The sequence below is a fragment of the Amborella trichopoda genome, chromosome 2 (genome assembly GCF_054954075.1).
Source record: "Amborella trichopoda isolate Santa Cruz 75 chromosome 2, AtrichopodaSantaCruz75HAP2 v2.0, whole genome shotgun sequence".
NCBI classification, from domain to species: domain Eukaryota; kingdom Viridiplantae; phylum Streptophyta; class Magnoliopsida; order Amborellales; family Amborellaceae; genus Amborella; species Amborella trichopoda.
Genome location: NC_142337.1, coordinates 68,793,166 through 68,813,264, shown reverse-complemented (window position 1 = coordinate 68,813,264; position 20,099 = coordinate 68,793,166). Strand labels below are relative to the sequence as shown.

At 37.8% G+C, this 20,099-nt stretch overlaps 1 protein-coding gene across 31 annotated transcripts in view; it reads left to right on the top strand.

Moving 5' to 3' along the window:
• Positions 1-19,388, top strand: part of LOC18430023 (protein serine/threonine kinase) — a 31,793-nt gene extending 12,405 nt beyond the window's left edge. For 7 of the 31 annotated variants that reach the window (XM_088859787.1, XM_020664793.2, XM_088859786.1 and 4 more), the window contains 7 exons: positions 11,101-11,212; positions 11,346-11,861; positions 14,398-14,711; positions 16,765-17,008; positions 17,715-17,788; positions 18,727-18,862; positions 19,025-19,388. In XM_088859787.1, coding sequence (XP_088715913.1) covers positions 11,101-11,212; positions 11,346-11,861; positions 14,398-14,711; positions 16,765-17,008; positions 17,715-17,788; positions 18,727-18,862; positions 19,025-19,165 — 1,537 coding nt within the window. In that variant the 3' untranslated portion in view covers positions 19,166-19,388. Of the gene's footprint in view, positions 1-11,100; positions 11,213-11,345; positions 11,862-14,397; positions 14,712-16,764; positions 17,009-17,714; positions 17,789-18,726; positions 18,863-19,024 lie in introns of those variants that run through there. The other 24 variants (XM_020664794.2, XM_088859788.1, XM_088859790.1 and 21 more) reach the window with 13 other exon arrangements.
• The last annotated feature ends 711 nt before the right edge of the window (positions 19,389-20,099 follow it).

Genomic DNA, 20,099 nt, shown 5'->3' with positions numbered 1-20,099 from the left:
AGCTTCTGCAATAATATTTGTTGGTCTTCTATTTTAACAGATGGATGACAATTTTTCTCTAGAGCAACCCTTTCTCTAATAAAATGCAGTTCTACTTCTATGTGCTTAGTTTTATCATGTTGAACAGGATTATTTAGTGTTCTGATTGCTGCCTTGTTATCCCAGTAAAAGGACATTGACCCTTTCATGGAAAAACCAAGTTCTTGTAAAAGGATTTTTAGCCGAAGTAATTGGCATGCACCATGAGCCATAGATCTATGCTCAACTTCTGCACTTGATCGTGCTACAATTGACCATTTTTTACTCCTCCAAGTTACAAGGTTCCCTCCAACAAAAGTACAGTTTCGAGTTGTCGGTCTTCAATCCATAATAAAACCAGTGGAGTCTACATCTGTATAGGCTTCAACTCATAAGTGCCCATGATTAGCAACCAGCGGTCCTCTCACCGGTGACAGTGATGATTTTAGATACCTGGGAACGTTGACAGCAGCATCAAGGTGGATAGGTTGAGGAGAATCCATTAGCTGACTAATCACGCTCACAGCATATGCAATATTTGGGTGTCAAAGTGAAAGGTGTATAAATTAGTCTACTAATCCTTGAAAGATACCCATATCCTTGAGAGTATCACCCTTTGGGTCATCAAGCTTGTGCTTTTTTCTATAGGTGTGTCAGCTGGTTTAACCCAATCTTTGTTGTTTCATTAAAGAGATCCAATATACACTTCCTTTGAGAGATGAAGATTCCTCTCTTTGACCTAGCCACTTCTATTCTATGAAAGAACTTCTATAGGCCTAGTTCTTGGAACGCAAATTCTCTGGCTAGAAAACTTCAGTTGTTGAATTTCCTTGAGACAATTACCTTTTACAACAGTGTTTTCCGCATATAAATTAGAACTGTAGTGTTGGTCTTTAGATGTTTGGTGAATAAGGTATGCCAACATGACTTTGAGTATACCCAATTCTTTGAACAATACCATTAAACCTCTCAAACCAAGCGCGAGGAGACCACTTCAGTCCATAGATGGCTTTTCTTAGCTTACAAACTTTTTCTTCACATCCAAGGGTGTGGAATCCCGGTGGAGATACCATATATATTTCTTCTTGTAATTCATTAATGAGGGAATGCATTCTTGACATCCAATTGATGCAAGGGCCTCTCCAAGGTAGCTGCTAGAGATAGAAGTACCCGAATGGAGTTCATCTTAGCCACTGGAGCAAATGTTTCTTGGTAGTCTTTGTTTGAGTAAACCCTGTTGTGCTTTACAATGTAAATTTATTTACAGCCAACCAACTTCTTCCCTTTGGTGGTTCTACCAGTTCCCAAGTGTCTCTATTAAGTAATGTCCTTATCTATGTAGCACTAGAAGGACTAGAAACAGAAAGAAAGGTGACACAAAAGCACGATATGAAGGAGACAAGGACTCATAAGAAATAAAATTGCTAACTGGGTGAGCAATGCAACGGCATTTACCTTTCTGCACAGCAATGGGCAGATCCAATTGCGCACACTGAGAACTGATGCAATGAGAACTTGGATTACCTAGATCAGAGTTATGTTACTGGCTTTGAGAGGTCAGCTATGGTGGTCTCCACTTCTTTTTGTTTCCATCGAGTATGGATGTTTAATTCTCTTTTCTGACTTGAACATCCTAATACTGTCCCCCACTATCCTCTTGAGTTCTAGAATATGGAAAAATGGGAATAGGAAGGGTACATGAGGCTTTTCTTCTACACTGTGCCCCCCCTAAAGAGCGAGGGAAAAAAGAGTGGACTCCAAGTAGGTTACATCCATCGAAAAAAAATTCTTCCCTTTTTTTGGGTAAGTCAGTGGGGGAGAAGGCCACCTACCCGATGTTTCATTAGTAATGAAAGAAAATACAGCTCATAAAGAGTAGGGCATTTGTGCCACATGAAGTAACACAAGAGTGAGAAAATCTGGTGGTCTAGATCACCAAATGGTGGCATCTGAGAAAGCTATGACTATCTTAGTGAGTGTAACAACCACCATATTTGCCTCACGATAAATATAAACTAGGGACCAAACACGGTTAGAAAACTTGTATCGACAATTAACAACAACAATATTGAGCGCCCATGGAGCTTTGCAACGATCGTGAATTAAAATAACTAACAATGATGAATCACTCTTGATTTGTAAAGGGAAACAATTAAGCTGGATGGCCAGGTCCACCCCTACTTGCAAGGCATGAAACTCTGCAAAATTATTTGATGCTATTCCAAAAGGGTTGGCAAATGCAGCAATAAAGGAGCCATCATCACTTCTAATAATGCCTCCACCATCTGCAAGTCCAAGATTCTAGAATGAAGCCCCATAATGTTTAACTTAAAGTGATTCAGACGAGGAACAGACCATGCAACCGGAATGGGGTGTCTGACTTTTTGGTGGCGCCATGTAATCTGAAAGTTATCTACAATTTCTCTCTCTGACAAATGGGACGTCCGGGCTCTAACATTCGCCATCTCTCTGACATGAGAGGTAATTCTCCTAAGCAAATGTTCTTGTCTGGATATCTTCCCTGAAAAACTCGATGGTTTCGTTTCTGCCCATAACATCCAAACTGTGGTAAATAAAAGAGAAAGTCAAACATTCAGTAAACCTTCTTAGTTGAATCTAAAGGCAATCCAGTTTCTGAGCATGGTTGCAATGGAAGTGTGTCCAGAGTCAGTCTTTCGTTGCATATCCAGGCAACCGATCTCCAAATGCGCTACGAAATCCGTTGTGATCCCTCTTTGCTAAAGAAGAGAAAAGGTAGGAAGTTAAAGATGAATAACCAATCAAGTGAACCATTTAGCCCTTGAATGACACTTCGAGGACCAAAGGCCTGGAAGATTGGCTGAATGGAGCCCCTATGCGGAATAAAATTCTGCGCCTCCTTGATAGAGAATAAACCATAAGAAGAATGGATCCACACTAGAAAATCTCGTTATGGTTGCAAATGGATTGCAAATGCTTCTACCTCCTTCTAAATTCTATTTAGAGAACCATAATTAGGGGAAAGAAGACTCCATAACTGGGGAGAACCCGGCAAATAATAAGCTACCGTAGGTTTAGCAAAAAGTGTTAGATCTTCATGATCCTGGTCACCATATGACTCCCAAAAAGAATTCTCTGAAAGCCAAGGATCCACCCAAAAATCTACTGTCTGGCTGTTTTCAATAATCTACCTAACATTATGCCACAGATAAGATAGTCCTATCTGAATGCCTTTCCATGCATGAGAGCAAATTTTCTTTTTGACCTCCCAAGTACATGTGTTTAAAAAACTGTGATATTAAAGAGGAGGGATTTGCCAAAGCTCTCCATGCCAGCTTCATCATGCCTGTGATGTTAAACTCTGAGATGCCACGAATCCCAAGACTTACTTGAGAGTAAGACACGGATTTCCACTTGACCAAATGAATTCCCTTCTTCTCAGTCGTACCTACCCATAAAAAATTATGTTGGAGCCTCTCCAGCATATTACAAGTGCACCTGGGTACTAAGATAAAAGACATAATCTAGAAGATAACCGACAAGAAAAGAATCAATTTCAACAGTTGTAACCGGCCTGTATAAGATAGTGATAAAGCTTGCCACGACCCAATCTTACCAATAGCCTTACCAACTAGATTATCACAATGTTTCAAATTATCATGAAAGACAGGCAACCCCAAATAAGTGCATCATCAGCATAAAAAAGATGAGAAATCCCATAGTTACTTCTAAAAGGGAAAGCCATAGGAATTGAACCTTGGGTCACCGCATGATCCAGATGTCTAAGGAAATCCATAACCAATAAAAGCAGATAAGGAGATAAATGATCCCCTTGCTGTAAACCGCTTTTACCTCTTAAATAACCTTTTGGAGAACCATTGTGTAACTTCGAAAAAGGGGGGGAGGGTGGTAATGCTAAGACGGACCCAAGATATAAACAATGCAGGAAAACCGAAAGACTGAAGTCTTACAAGAATAAATTCCCAAGACACTCGGTCATAAGCACTGCTTAGATCTAATTGCAAGCACATTTTGAGTTTCACATAATGCTTATGACATAGAGAGATAAGTTCGTTTGACATCAGAATATTGTCAATGATTAGCCTACCCTTTAGAAATGCTGCTCGTCTAGGATCTATAAGGGAATCCAAGACCACCTTTAAACGATTTGAAATGAGTTTGCTAATAATCTTGTAAAGAACATTGCATGAACCAATCGACCGAAAATCCTTCATAACACTTGGGGAGTTAACTTTGGGGATAGGGCAAATAAAAATGGAGTTAATTTATTTGAGAAACTTACCTCTCTTAAAGAAGTCTTGTAGGGTTGCAAATAATTCTTTCTTGATCACGTCCCAACTGAACTTGTAGAACTCCATCGTGAAACCATTTGGACCAGGGGCACCCTCATTGTTCATAGCCCATATACATGCTTTAATCTCCTCAAAAGGAAACATTCTCAATAAGTTGCCTTTGCTGATTTGGGTTAAGCTGACAAGGAGGTGGAAAATGATCCATCAAGTGCAAATCAATATCACTCTCTTTTGCTAAAAGATCCTCAAAAAACCCGATCATATGATCCTCAATTTGCTCTTCATTGGTAATAAGAATCCCATTTTGGTCTTTTAGTAAAGTGATATTGTCATTGCTCCTAACAACAGTCAAAAGATAAAATAATTTTGTGTTGGAATCACCATCATGTGACCACATACTTTCCTCATGCAACAATTGTTGTAAATTGTTGTGTCCACATACTTTCCTCATGCAACAATTGTTGTAAATTACTGGAACACTCTTTCTCCTCCATCATAAGGGACTCATTGGAAGGGTCACGACTCAGATTATCATGGGTTACCTGCTGAGCTAGCATTAGCATTACTTCACTAGCTTATGCTACATCCTTGATAGTTCTCTAAGCTTTCCTAGTGTTGTAACGACCACTCACAACAAAAAAAGGTTTTGACTTCATAAGATCACGCAACACCCCATCTAATGATTTAGCCCCTCCAAAAGCTGATTTCAGCTGCATAGGCTTCTTGCCCAAGCTCTTCTCCTAGAGACCATGTAATGCTCGCACACTGTCCTCCTTCTCACCATGTGATGCTATAGATTTATCAGTGACACCCTTTACAGAGATTTTCTCCACGAGTGAGTTGGATATTAGCACCTTGCTGATTTGGGACTGCAGCAGGTGTAGGAAAAGACACTGGTTCCTCATCAATATCAATAGAAAAGGACGCCTCAACAATAGCAGTGGTAGAGGATGCCTCAATAGCAATGGAAGAGGAATCCTCTACAACCTCTGCAAGAGGTCTGGAAGGCGGTGAATTTACAATGCAGAGCAAATCAGAGATATGTCATCAGAAGAGACATCATCAACGTCCCCTTAATGAGGCATAGCAGGCTCACATGCATTAGGATCCATACCCACTGCAACCGTGGCTGCTGTTTCAGGCAATCCCTCTTTTATGCTTGTAGAATGAGCTTCATTGGTCATCAGATCTCCATCATCATTAATTTTCTCCAAGGCTTGAAATGCATTCTCTATCTTTTCCACCACTTTCTTCTTATATATAAGTTGTTTTCTGCCCCTCATGACACACAAACATTCCTCACCAGAAGTAAGCTTAACAGGGCCACCATTTGGACCATTCTGTGTTTTATAAGTCCCATCATTATGAGATGTCTGAGATTTCCAAGACAAGGGTGCTTTGCGTATGTCTGAAATGTCACATTCACTTGCAAGACGAAAACAAAATTGGAATAAATTCATAGACAATCAGTTGTCTATGGTGTATTCCTTTGACATCAAACCAAACTTCACTCAAATGAGGCTTCTCTAAATTCAAAGCCACACACTCTTGGTTCCGTCCGCATCTTCAACTTGGTCGGTTTGTCCATGAAAATAGGCTTCCCAACTGACAAAGAAATTCGATAAAGAAATTCCGGTTCCCAGAACACCATTGGAAGACCATGAAGCTTGATCCATACTGGTACCTGTTGTCTTGTCTTCCTTGAGGGAGTTACAGTTGGATGCCAATCTTGTAGAACTAGACATTTCTTATTAACAAACCATGGATCACCCGTTCCAACAACCTCCATTTTTCCCTTACTCCCAAAACGAAAAACAAGAAAACCGTCATTTAAAGAGAGGATTTCCAAATCATTCTTGAGCCTCCACATCGTTTTAAGCATGGTTTTCATATAAGACCATTCCGGCCTTCTTCCAAGAAAGTAACCAAGAAGGCAATTTTTCCATCTACCCAAGCTGGCGTCCACAATGTTAAATTCGATTTCAATGAAGCATTTACCATCTACAACGTCAGTAGAGGTTGTTCCAATGTCTTCAGAATAGAAAACACCAGTTTGCATCCCCTTCTCTCCAAAGAGCAAATGCGAAGATTTGCCTTTATTCCAGCAATTTAAATCTATAGCAGTATGTGATGCTGATTTGGGGTTTAGTGGCTTCCCTAGAATTTTTTTTGCAGTATCCAACCTAGGAAACTCCACACTACTGTCAAGGATCTTTATTTACTCGATCAAGATCAGCGCTACTAATGGGAACACCAACTGCAGATTTTCCAGCCATAACATTGAAACTTTCAGCACCAGCTTAACAACTTGAACATGAGAACTGGTATCACACATCCCATTATGAACAACAGCCTTCTCACGAGATCCAATATTGTTCCAGGCATCTGCAGAACCAGCAACATCCCCAGTGACAGAAGCATGCAAATCAGCAGTGGATCCAGCACCATGATCATCGCCAACACCCACTATACCTTTACCCTTCAATACACTAACGTGGCTGCCAGATATATCACCAATAACAATATTGATCCTCTCACCATTAACACCTTGAGCAACCATAGAACTGATATTTTTGCTGTCATCTTTCTCATCGCCCACAGCAATAACACCTGCAAGAGAAGAAAGCACAGCGGCATCATCAACGTATGAGAAATTACCCCCATAGCCAGATCTGTGTTCTTCTCGATCACCATCACCGCCATCAATAGTTGTCCCTCCATTCTTCTTATTATGTAGATCTTTCTCACCAAAACCAGCAGCAGCAACAACACAAGGTTTATCAACTATAACAGCTTCAATAAACGAACCAGCAGCAGCAACAACACAAGGTTTATCAACTTTAACAGCCTCATTAAAGGAATCAGCAGCAACCTCCTCCAATAAACTGCAAGATTCACCTTCACTGCCATCAATATGTAGAACATTATTTCTAATTCCAGAAGCATCAACATCCTCGATATCATGAAGACGAAAAACAGTAGAGACCCCATTAGCCTCCTCACGATCAGCATCATCACCAAGAGAACTCAGATCAGGGGCTTTCCAGCCAAGAGGGGATCCATCCCCATGGCTAGATTCTCCTGCAGAAGCCATGCGAGGATCATTGGACGTGGCTCTTCTCTAACACTGGATCATAGCATTTGTAATCCTTTTGAGAGGACGGATAACTAAAAAATATACATTTCACAAATTTGGGGCCCAAGTTTTATGATTCAGACCAAGATGATGAGTGAAGCAAACTCGACCAAAGACTTTAGGAGAAACCTTAAAATGTGGACATTAAGAATGGAGAAGGTTATAGGCAGATTTGTAGTCTAGATTCTAGAAATCTAGAACGTGAAAAGGCGTCTGATTGATGAGATAGGATGCAATAAGCTTAACTTTTGACCAGGACTTCTTGGGTACATTTATCCCCAAGAGAAGAGCACATCTAACTTCCAAGCAGTGTATGGTCTTTCTTTCAGCTAGCACATGTTGTTGTGGGGTATATAATCAAGAATTCTAATGTTCTATGCCTTATTCTTTTAGATAGGACAACAACTATTGATTGCAGTACTCTCCACTTGATCAGACCTAAATACCCTAACGATAGTATAAAACTGCGTGGAGCATCTTATTTTAGACCTTGAGGATGTTAGGAACTTCATCTTTGGTCTTTGTAAGATAGATCCATATACACCGGGAGTAATCATCCATAAAAGAAACAAAATACCGATAACCAAAAATAAAAGTAATAGGAGATGGACCTCATGCATTAGGATGGACAATAGAAAAAAGACCAATTCTTTTGTTATTGCTGAGTATAAACGAGTTTATACAATATTTTGAAACTTCATAATAAATCTTTGACACACTAGTAGAAGTAAAAAACTTGGGAAATAAAATTTTCAATGACTGAAAAGACATATGACCAAGTCAGAGATGCCACTGCTAAATCCGGTCTTTATTAACATTAATGCTGGACTGAAGGGCTTGAGGAGTAGTAGTATGCAAGTAAAAATTATAGTGACCACTAGCCTCATGACTATTGTTGCTAATTGTCTTCTTCTTATCCAAGTCGTGAAAAACATAATGGGAAGGAAAGAAGGTTACACTACAATTAGATTCTCGGTAATGCTATTGACTAATATTAAGTTTGTAGCAAAGCTAGGAACATGCAGAACTGATGACATGACAATTGAGGAGAAATATTTACTGTCCTTTTTCCAGCAATGGATAAAATGATCCATCAGCAATTCTAACTTTGTTTCTATCAGAACAAAAAGATTAAGAAGGAAAAAAGGGAGATATACCAGTCATGTGATCTAGAGCTGCCGAATCAATGATCCAGGACTGTCCAGACGAATAAAGAAAAACATGATTAGTAGAAGCATGAATATCTGAGCAGGCAAAGGATGATGTAGAGGAGTAGATGAGCCATCTAACCGTGCAAAAAACCAACGAAGCCTTCTAGTTTCCTTGTTAGGAACTGATATCATCTCCTCTTGGGCATAAGATAAGGGAGTAACTACATTGGCATGTGTTTGATCTGTACCAACAGTGTTGAACAACCAGTGAATTAAGCATTTTGTGCACTCTGGCATGATTGAATTTTGCTAGTTGACCAACTAAAACCCAACAATTCTCTTTAATGTAGCCAATCCTATCACATTGATCACACTTCGGTTTACTTTTATTGCCCCATTTTCCAAATCTTTGAGATCCACCCCTCTTATTGTTCATAGGAGGTAATGAGATAGAGATAAGGGCTTAATAATCCATTGGTTGTGTATGCAGCATGATACTTTTTTTATTTTCCTCACTCTAGATAGAGGAATATATGTAATTGAGAGATGCAAGATAATCCCGACTGAGGATTTGAACCCTAGGTAACTCAAACTTGGGGTTCAATCTAGCCAGAAACTTTAAAGATATGATTTTGTTCTACAAACTCCTTGTAGTTACCCCATCTTGCTTACAGGCTGGTTTAAACATATGATAATGATTGAACTCCTTTCATAGGTTGCAAAATAAAGAAAAATATACTAGACAACTCCCCCCTATCGAGGATGGGATATCTTTTACCATAGTTGGTATACTCAGGACATATTCTTACTTGATGTACTAATCCAAGGTCTCTCCCACAGTCCAAAGAAACAAGAAACCCTGTTAATTGAATATAGCATTGAGTGAAACAACTAAGACAATACTGTCAAATTTTCAGTCTCCCACTTCTCATGCAAGGGATATGTTTCTTCAGGTTCAATAAGTTTCCATGGATATCTCGACTTCCCTCTTCCACCAATAAACGATATAGTAGACTGTGACCATTCCAAATGATTTGTCCCATCAAGGATTTTTCTTTTTTTAACAGTTGTAGTCTGTAGTCTAGGGTTTTCTCCATGCATTCTCATGTGATAGGTTTCACCTGATGTGTACATGTGGTAGAAGAGTGTTTTGAGTCACTGATATTGGACATATCAACCGCTAAACAACCAATACACACCGGAAAATGCTCATTGATTAACACAAACAGCCACTTGACTGATGCTGTTTGACACAATCAGCTCTACTTCACTCCACACAGACATTCACGACCATCCATGCAATAGATATTGATAAAATGAGTCTTACAACTTATGACCAAGGTTTCGATGTATTATAGGAGTCCAGCAACCAAATTTGAGCACCAAATGTCCCAACCAGCTCTAGGGTTTTCAGTTCAACATCATAAACTCGACCTAGGTAGAAAGTAACCATGAAATTAGGATTTCATGCACAATACCAATTCTTTAGATCTGAGTTTTCGATCCACACATACCAGATCTAGGTTTTAAGTCACCATAATTTTTCACATCAAGTTTTTTGAACCACACATAAAAAGTTCACGAATAGAAAGGAGCCAAAATATTAGTGTTTTTTAATACCTTCGCATGGCCACATTATTAGGTTTCATATACATATCCTGAAACTTCCTGCTCTGATACTACATTGAAATACAACAAACTAATATGCAAGTGATGAAAGAGTATAAGAGAGGTTAAGATCTATAAAGAAAGTTAGAGAGAGAGAGAGAGAGAGAGAGAGAGAGAAAGAGAGTCAAGTGAGGAGGAAGAAGGAGAGGGGTCGTGATGTTGTCCTCTAGACACCCCGCTCATATATTCTTTTGTATTAATAATAAAAGGTTTAAAGAACGAAACTGCCCTTAGATAAGGGAAAAGTCAAATAAATCCTTAGGGATTTAAATAATAGAGGATATAAACATAAATTTAGTTATTCACAACAATATAGTGGTGCGGTGAGCCCAATTTATAGCTTAAGTCCTTAGGCCTAAGATGGTTGTATCTTAGGGTTTGCTCCAGGGACTCGTTCACCATACTCAATTAAACACTAGATAGAGATAGAGAGAGAATTGACCTAAGTCTAGATACCCTGCCTCAAATCTCCCTCCGTGTGGGCTTGAGACCTAAACGATTTTGGGCTGTCCAATAGTATAGAGTGCTAGTTTCTCACTCTAAAACTTGGAGCTATTTTCTGTGTTACTGTTTTACAGGCAGCAGAAAACAGGAACTTAGGCGAGTTGTTTCTTGACAATGGTACATCAGAGTTCAGTGAAACTTTGATCGCTAGAAGGGCATTAAGTCTTGTTTATGTAAACAAAATTTTAGCTCAAAAACGATTTGTATTTTGTGAGATATAAATGAATAAGTGATTGGTGCCACTGTGTAACTGCAATTTTCAGTCTCCCTTTGTATCTAACTCCAGCGACCAACATTCATTACTTCATGAGGCTTGTTCTGATGTTGGCAGGTTGTTATTGTATCCTCCATTAGCATCTCTGCTTGGCATAGAGAAGCTTCGTCAGTGCTGTACCACATGGTTGCTTCTTGAGCAATTTCTTTCTCGGCATTATAGTTGGAAGGTATGATTAACTGTATTCAACTAGGTTGTATTTGATTGATGAATGAATCTCTATGTCAATTGGCCCCATTAAGGTTCAGTTTTTTATTACTTTATTCAAATATGGTTTTTATCTGATTGTATATGTGATTCAGTGGGAACATGCAGGAGAGACATGCGGTACAGGTTTAAAGAATTTGTATGCACAAAGGCCTCTTCTCAGCAATATTCCACCATCTGAATATAATCCAGCCAAGTTGTTGCTTAATGGCGTTGGATGGTCTATTCCACAGTCTCAGCTGATGAGAACTGGCAAGAACTCATTGAATCATAAACAACTAGAGGATCTGCAATCTGTTGGGGGTCCTGAAGTATTGACTAGTTCCCACAAACGTGAACCCTGGTTTTGGTTCCCTGGTTCAACTGATATTTGGGAAGGTTCTGATTTTGCCAATAGAGCTGGTAACCTAAAAGATGAACTTCCTTGGAAGATTAAAGCGTCTGTGCTTCACTCTGTTCGTGCACATGCTGGAACTTTGAGAGCACTTGCTGTTGATGGCGACGAATGTACAGTTTATTCTGGAGGGGTTGGTACTGGATTCAAAGGTATTGTTCGAAAGTGGGAATTACCAGAAATAGACAGTATTTCAGGTTATTTTGGCCACGAGGAGGTTTGTTTCTTCTGATTATGATGGTCTCAACTTCTCATACTCTATTAATTTATGGGTGCTGTTTGCCTATTATGTGTCGAATATACTTGTGCAATTTTTCTCTCCATGCAATGGTCACATTGTAGGTTGCTTCTTGTACTTCCATAAAACTTGACATGGGACAATGATGCAGGGAGATTTGAAAAGGATGTGGTTTGTATAGGACCGAGGCTCTAAACAATTAAAGTAAAGAGCACCTTCAAATAGTGTCAAGAAATGTGGTTTCAATATCGAAAATCTTTGTGATAGCCTTAAAATATATTTTTATCTCTAATTATAAAATTTAAAGCTTCAAAAATAGTGTAAATCGAGCAGATCTATGCAAACTTGAAAACCTTGAAACTTGACAATTCAAAAATGCATTACGAGATGTACTATTTCCAAAACTTGAAATCTATTTTTTTCTCATGTCCATTCATCTTGAGGTCGAAATAATCAATTTGAGGATACTTGGGCATCATAACAACCTCTTTTATTGAAATTTTTGAGGTGCGCCCTAATTTGATTGTTTAGAGCCTCGCACTTATATAAACTTTTTCCATTTGAAAAAATAGGCTCTAAGCTTTTCTTTCTTTTTTAATTTCTACAACTCATGAATAGTAACCGCGAATAATACGTAAAAATATAAAAGAACCCTACAATTTCAAAAGAAAACTTAAAAACCCTAAAAATAAATCCCTAAAACTAAAATCAAAATATACATTCTTTAAAATTGAATAAAAATTAAAAATAAGAATAATTTGTCTTGCATCATTCTCCCCTAGTTGGAAAAACTTGTCTTTGAGTTTTGAAGAGTGCTAAGATGAGTATAGCATCAAAATCACATCCTTCAACCTTCTTCTTATCTGTTGGCTCAAAATATTTTTTTCGGTAAGAAGAAATCCCAAAGAAATTTATCCTGGTTTGTATATGATGCAAGAGAATTTGAGGTAACAGTAAACTTAGCAAGTAACAAATCCAAACACAAGCACCATTAGAAGAAACCTAGGATGTATTCTCCATACCCCAAGCTAGGGTTCCAAAGCCTAAGCTTTTATTTTTTCTCAATTTCTAGAATTCATGTGGAATATGACTCCCTTAAGGCCCCAGACTCATCTACTATGTTATAACTTAATGTTTCAATTACAAAAAGTGTCCAAACAAATAATACATTGACCTATATATCTTAACTTAATTTAAAATTCGTAATGACAGTTTTACCCCTGTTAACAATACCCGTGAACAATACTCATTATAGTATTTGTGAATAGTACTCATGAAATGAATAAAAAATATAAAAACCATAGAATTCCTAAAAAAATTAAAAACCCTAAAACGAAAACTATAATATACATGATTTGAAATTAAATAAAAATAAAAAATAAGGATAATTTTTCCTTCATCCATATAATAAAGAATTGATAGAATCTTGTCAAATTTGACTATCCTTGAAATTAATTTGAAAATTGAGTAGGAAACTTAAAGCCCAATTTTCCGGCATTTAGAAGCTTTCTCCACATCTATTTCATTACGCACTAAAACCAGAGCCACAATTTGTGATTTATGAGTTGACCACACTTTTGTTGTGCTATTTTGATTTTGATGCCCTAAAAGAGTGCTGCCGCCGTGCGATCTGAAAAGGATGACCCACATCTTTTTGACCTCAATAGAGGATGACCTATAATAAACCCTCAACTGTAGTACCTTATACCGAGGGTAAGGGTTTTGGACATGTCCTGGGCGATAGGGGATCTTTTCTTTGTATAAAGATTGGATATAAATGGAACAAGTTGCTACGAGCGCTTGGAACTCTTCCTAAAGCCTTTTAGTAAAAAGCTTTTGATTTTTATGCAATCTTGAGTGAATTTGTTCTTGGATTGTGTGTTTTCTCTAGTTTATTCGATTTGATGCGTCATACTTTCTTCCAGATATCTTTAGCACACACTTATATGTGAAACATATAGCTATTTCTAGGCCAGTAGATGGTAGTCTCTGAATCTACACCGCTACGTTTGAGCCCCAACTCTGATCAAATAGTTTAATTCCTATGTATCATATGTTCACATTTACTTGTATTTGGCAATTGGACTCATTTGATTCAACAATAGATGGTCGTCATTAAATGATTCCTGTTATTGTTTTGATCTTGTCTTATATTTCTTAGATCTATCTTTGCACATTATATTCTACATGTTTCTATATTATTTTTCTTTGGATGATGCAATAAAGTTAGGCTATTGATTGGCTTTTTCCTGCCATTGCGTGATATACGAACATCATGCAAAAAGTCTAAGTTGTTATTAGTCACTTGTGCTAGGTTTTGAAATAAGCATTCTCATCAGATAAACATCGAATGCACCTAAATATGGCATTTCTGCTGTTTGCATGCAAAAAGTTATTATGTATATGCCTTCTGCTTCTTAATGGAGATCATATTCCTAAAATTGATGCACTTGTCGTTGGTCTCTATGCATTTCATTGCTCATGTGGTTGAGATATTACATCTGTGCAATGTCAGATTGTCAATGGAATTTGTATATTATCTGCTAGTCAAAGGGTGGCTTCTTGTGATGGGACAATACACATCTGGAATAGTCAGAATTCAAAGCTCATTAAAGTATTCTCAGAACTTGAACTTTCAACAGTTTCCTCTCATTCAAGTTTCTCATCTACTGTATCAAAGGTGAATACTGAGCACGGGACTGGAATTAATGCTGCTCCACTATCAGGAGGAATCTTATCTAATGCTTTTAATGGGACCTTGTACACATGCATGCATTACTTGGAATCTGATGATATGCTTGTAGCTGGCACCGGTTGCGGATCACTAAGGTGAAGTGCTTTCTCATCTAATACGTGTTCATGGTTATCTGAACAAAATTCTGTGCCATGTTATCCTTTTCCTCTTCTTGTCTTTAATCTAAACATATGTCATGCTTTCGATTGACCAAGTTTTCAATAATGATAAATATGGAATTTAATCCAATGTGGGTAAAGTAAGTTCTTATTAGCATTTCTTGACCATCTTTCAATTCCAGTAGTTAGTCGTCACTGAACAAGGTGACATATTAGCTTTTCTGGTTACGAGGAATAAGACACATGATACTTCTGATTTTCTCTTAGTGATGAACCGTGAGTATAACTTTTGGAATGGCTGCAGGATCTCATAGATCTTATAATATGGTCAAAACCAGTTTGGTTTTGTGAATGACTATGATTGTGACATTTATGAGCTCGCGGGCCTGAATGAGATCTTATGCTGAAGACAGCTTGCGTGGGGTGGTTGTGATTTAGGTTGGTAAAAAGAGTAATAGAAATGGTAGCATGTTCATTTACCAAAGAAAGCAAATATTACTGTCTTCTGCTGATGCCAATTTTCTTCACCAGAATATGTACTAATGAAAAATAATACATTTGAAATGATCAAGAAGAGAAAAAATGTTCAAACCCCCACAAACTTGGTTTTTTTTCTAGGAGATGATAACGAAAATATCAAAGTAGCTTAGCTGTTATGATTGTGGGCCTGACTAAAGCCAGTAAACTTTGTAGGTCGGTTGTATTGTTACTAAAGCAAAAGTGGTAGTCCAATTGTGTGGTTGACCAATGTCAACATATTAAAAAAAAAAAAGAAAAAAAAGTGTGGACGACCAGCAGCAGCACAACGTACAAAAGATTAGGAGATTAGCAGCAGATTTTTACTGCCTTGAGTGGAACTCTTCCAGAAGTTTGTGGCATGTTAATACAAATTCTTCAAATGTATGTCAGTATGGAACTGTCTGTCTCTTGCCTCTCATCTTTTAGGAACCTCCTCTATTGCTACAAGGTATTTAAAGTCCCCATGAATTAATGTTGAACTTTTGCTTTGTAATTCATCAATATGGTGATGATATACTTTCAAATTTCAACAATTTGAACTGTACGCTTAAATTTTTATAATCTTCCCTATCATGCTAATCTCTTAATTTTTTGTATTTTTCAATATGAAAACATGGTTGGATTATTATGGATCCCTCTCTCTCTCTCTTGTTTTGGGGGAGGCAAATTATCAAATCCCTCATGTGAGATGAAGTATTTATCATTGTACCCATATTCATCATCATCATAGCCTTTTCTCAATTAATTAGGGTCGGCTACACAAATAGTGGTCAGCCATTCTACTCTATTAAAGGTCATACCCTCAGTGAGGCCAGAAGTCCCCAAATATTTTCGAACTACTTCCAACCACATCCTTTTGGGCCTACCCCTTGCCCTTTTATGTCCTTCCACTTGAACTAACTTGCACCTCTTAACAGGTGTTGTATTTAGTCGGCACTACACATGGCCAGCTTACCTAAGTCTACTCTCTCTCATCTTATCGCCTATTGGTGCTCCACCTAAACTCTCCCGAATGGATTTATTTCGAATTATATCTCTTCTTGTCTTGCCACTCATCCATCCCAATATCCTCATCTCCGCTACACTCATTCTATGGGTATGTTATTTTTTGTCCGCCCAACATTCAGCCCCATAGAGCAAAACTGGTCTCACAGTTATCCTATAGAACTTGCCCTTGGTATATGCCGATCACATAAAATTCCAGTTGCACATCTCTGCTTAACCTACCCAGCTCTAATTTTGTGTGCAACATTTACCTCAATTTCTCCATTTTCCTGGATTATCGACCCTAGATATCGAAAATGCGGTCTTTTTTGTACTTCCTGGTCATCCATCTTAACTACTTCCTCGTCGTTACTCCTATTATTACTAAACTTACATTCCATATACTGTGTCTTAGTCTGGCTAAGACATGCACTTCAAGGCAGAGTTGACAGAGGAATTTTGCCATGTTTCTTTGGGCCTTTTATTTTCCAGGGATAAGTTCTCAAATCATTTATATACTTTTCAGGTTTATCGATGTTGCTCAAGATCGTAAGCTGCACCTATGGAAGTGTGAAGCATTTGAATCCTCCTTTGCATCTATTGTGTCTTCTATTTGTTATTGTGGGTCTGATAAGTGGCAAGCTGGGACATCATCATCATCATCATCTTGGATAGCAGCTGGGTTCAGTTCAGGTCATTGTAGGCTGCTTGATATAAGAAGTGGGAATCTAGTTGCTCTTTGGCGAGCCCATGATGGATTTATTACCAAGGTATCTGATAAATCTCCTAGCTAATGGAATATTGTTGCATTTACTATACATACAGGGTTTTAAAGCTCGTGTCAGCCAAGGTATATGGCCCTTGTCCAAGGTGAGTAACTCGGCTGAGTTAAGTGATCATCATCATCATTGTCGAAGCCTTTCCCAACTAATTGGGGAACTCGGCCAAGTTAAGTACACCCCCAAAATGTTAAGTCAAAAATAAATAAAAAGTAAAAATTTGTAAAAATATAATAATTCAAAATAGAAAAAAATGAAGAGGTAAGAGTCATACCTTGAATATTATTGAATAATTTAAAAGACTGAAGAAGATGAAAAAAATATATAAAAATGGATTATTGAGAAACTGAGTCATACCTTGAATATTTCAGAAAAATTACAAAAAAAGAGGAAACAGTAAGAAAGTTCCCAAATCATCTTAAAAACACTATTAAAACTATCTAAAAAAACATATTTCTGAAAAAAATATTCTTATTTCCATTTTCCTCTATTTTATAAATATTTTTTAGCTATTTTTTGGTGCCCGGTGATTGGGGGCAGCAAGTTGGGCACCCCACCGCACCCAATCTGCTCACCAATAGGGAAAGGCCGAGTGGACTCAGTCGTGCCTTAAAACACTGCATGCATATTTTGCCCGTTGCATTTCAGTCCTTTTCTATTGTTTCTGTTCTTGATAAGTAATTTCCTATTGTTGCAGTTGGCAGCACCAGAAGACCATTTACTTGTGTCAAGTTCCCTTGATAGAAAGATATGCATTTGGGACCTGAGGAGGTATGGCAAATAATAAATGAAACCTAAGAAAATATTAGTCGATAACTTTTTGCAGCTATGAGAAATCACAGTAATTTTTTGATTTTTCGAGGATGTGTTCATGCATGCAAGCTCATATACTTTGAAGGATGCGCGAATCACAGCTTATGGGCTGTGTTGAATCCTTGCGAATATACACATGTTGATGTGCACATGAATGATGGGTGCACAGTTAGTGTGTGTGTGTATATAAACACACAAGACACAAACACAACATGCACGTGCATTGCACGATGCCCTAATTCCATTTTGTTTATAACTAATTTGTGGCTTGATAGAACAGATGGAATTTTCAACTATTCGTAGGAAATGTCTTATTTGTAACACATGATAAAATGTGTGTAATTTAAATCATGAATTTTGTTTGTTTGAGAATAATTCATGCCAATTTAAAATAAGAGACTTCAAAATTTAGGAAAGGAGTCCTATTGTATTCTATTTTAACATTTTATTTGTAAGTAATTTATGCCACAATGAAATAATGTGACTCTTTCAACAATTCTTAAAAAACTCCTACTTAAACATTCATTTAAACAAATTAACATTTTAAATTATGAATATTGTTTGTTTTGAAAACAATTAATGCCAATGCAAAATAAGACATTTGGAAATTTAGGAATGACATGAGACGAGTCTCCTTTCCCTACATTTAGAGAGCGAGAATCTAGGAATTGTTTTGAGTTAGGTTGAAAATTTTATTGCATTTGCTTAGTGATAAAGATTGAAAATGGAATGTGGGCAGAGAGATGATCTGGGAATTATGAGCCTATTTGTTTTCTTCAAGAGAGATTTTTTAGAAAGAAAGTTGGAGGGGAAAAGGAGTTGTGAAGAATTCAAATTTTAACTCTCCTTGATCATTTCTACGGTAAAGGTTATGAGACACAGATGTTCTATTGCAGAAACTGGTCAGCTCCATTGCGTGTGATTAGAGGCCATTCAGATGGTATCTCCGGTTTCTCCATATGGGGTCAAGATATGATTTCAGTTTCTGGCAATAAGATCGGGATATCCTCTCTTTCTAAATCCTCGGATGAGGTATGTAACTACTGCTTACTCTTCCTGTTTGTAACAATCTTTGAGGAAATTCATCTGTTGGAGCTTAGATGCTACTTTAAGCAGGAAATTTTTTGTTATTGAAGAAAAATGACCCAGTTTTTTTTTTTTTTCCTTCTACTATGTATGCCTGTGTTGCTACAGCAGCAGATTTTCCCACAAAAACTGTATGCAGCTGATCGTAGTACCAAGAATATGTCAGCTCTATCAAGCATATGCGTTCTTCCTTTTTCTCGGCTATTTCTGGTTGGGAGTGAGGATGGCCATCTTAAGACGTGTTGCTAGCTTAATAGTTGTGCATTTTGTTATTATGCTCCCTCCCTCTTCTTCTTTTTTTTGTTTAAATGTGGCCTTAATCTCTCTTCCTCAACTTGTTCCTTTGTTCACCCAAAATGTTCAGCCGTGCATCGCACATTGTGCGGGTGAATGTTTTTTAATTTTGGCCAATGAATTCGACCATTTGTTAGGTGACGTTCAAATGTCGTTGTAATGAAGCAAATTCAGAGTCCATTTATAGGTCCGCATTTAATAGCAGATGCCCATGGGTTTAGAAGAACTTTAAAGTGAACGGCCTTATGTTGTTGTAATGGCATAAGGCTCTATTGTTTCTTCTTTTCCTGCTTGATGGACAATGCCCGAGTGCGAACATTGTTAACAGTCTCCTTTATTGAGGTACCACAGTTGTCGAGGTGGCAAACTCTAGACACGAAATCCAAAGTCTTAAAACACCAAAATAACGTACATTTTAATTTAGGAGTTCCAATTTTGGGTGAGCATTGAATTTGAGATTACATATTTGGCCATGGGTTTATAAGAAGTTTGAGAGTGAATGGCCTTCAGATGTTGAAAGGGCATAAAGCTGCTTTTGTTTACTCCATGGCCTTCAGATTACAATTTTGGCCATGAATTTGAGATTAAAATTTGCACAGCATGCTTATGAGATATAGGTTGCTATCTTTGTTTTCTTAAACATGAGATACTCTCTCCTCCCACAGGCCGCGCAACTATTGCGCACTTTCTTTTGCTTGACAATCGTATGTACCTTTCCACATTTATGAGTTCGTGGCAACCAGCAAGCAAATACAACTTGCCCAAGAAAACTACTTGCTTACGAGCGATAGGGAGTAGAAACTCCCCATTAAACTTGAGAGATTGAGCACATGCACTGAGGTCATTATGTATGTCCGGGAATCAAGAAAATGCCGTGCAATGTACAAAG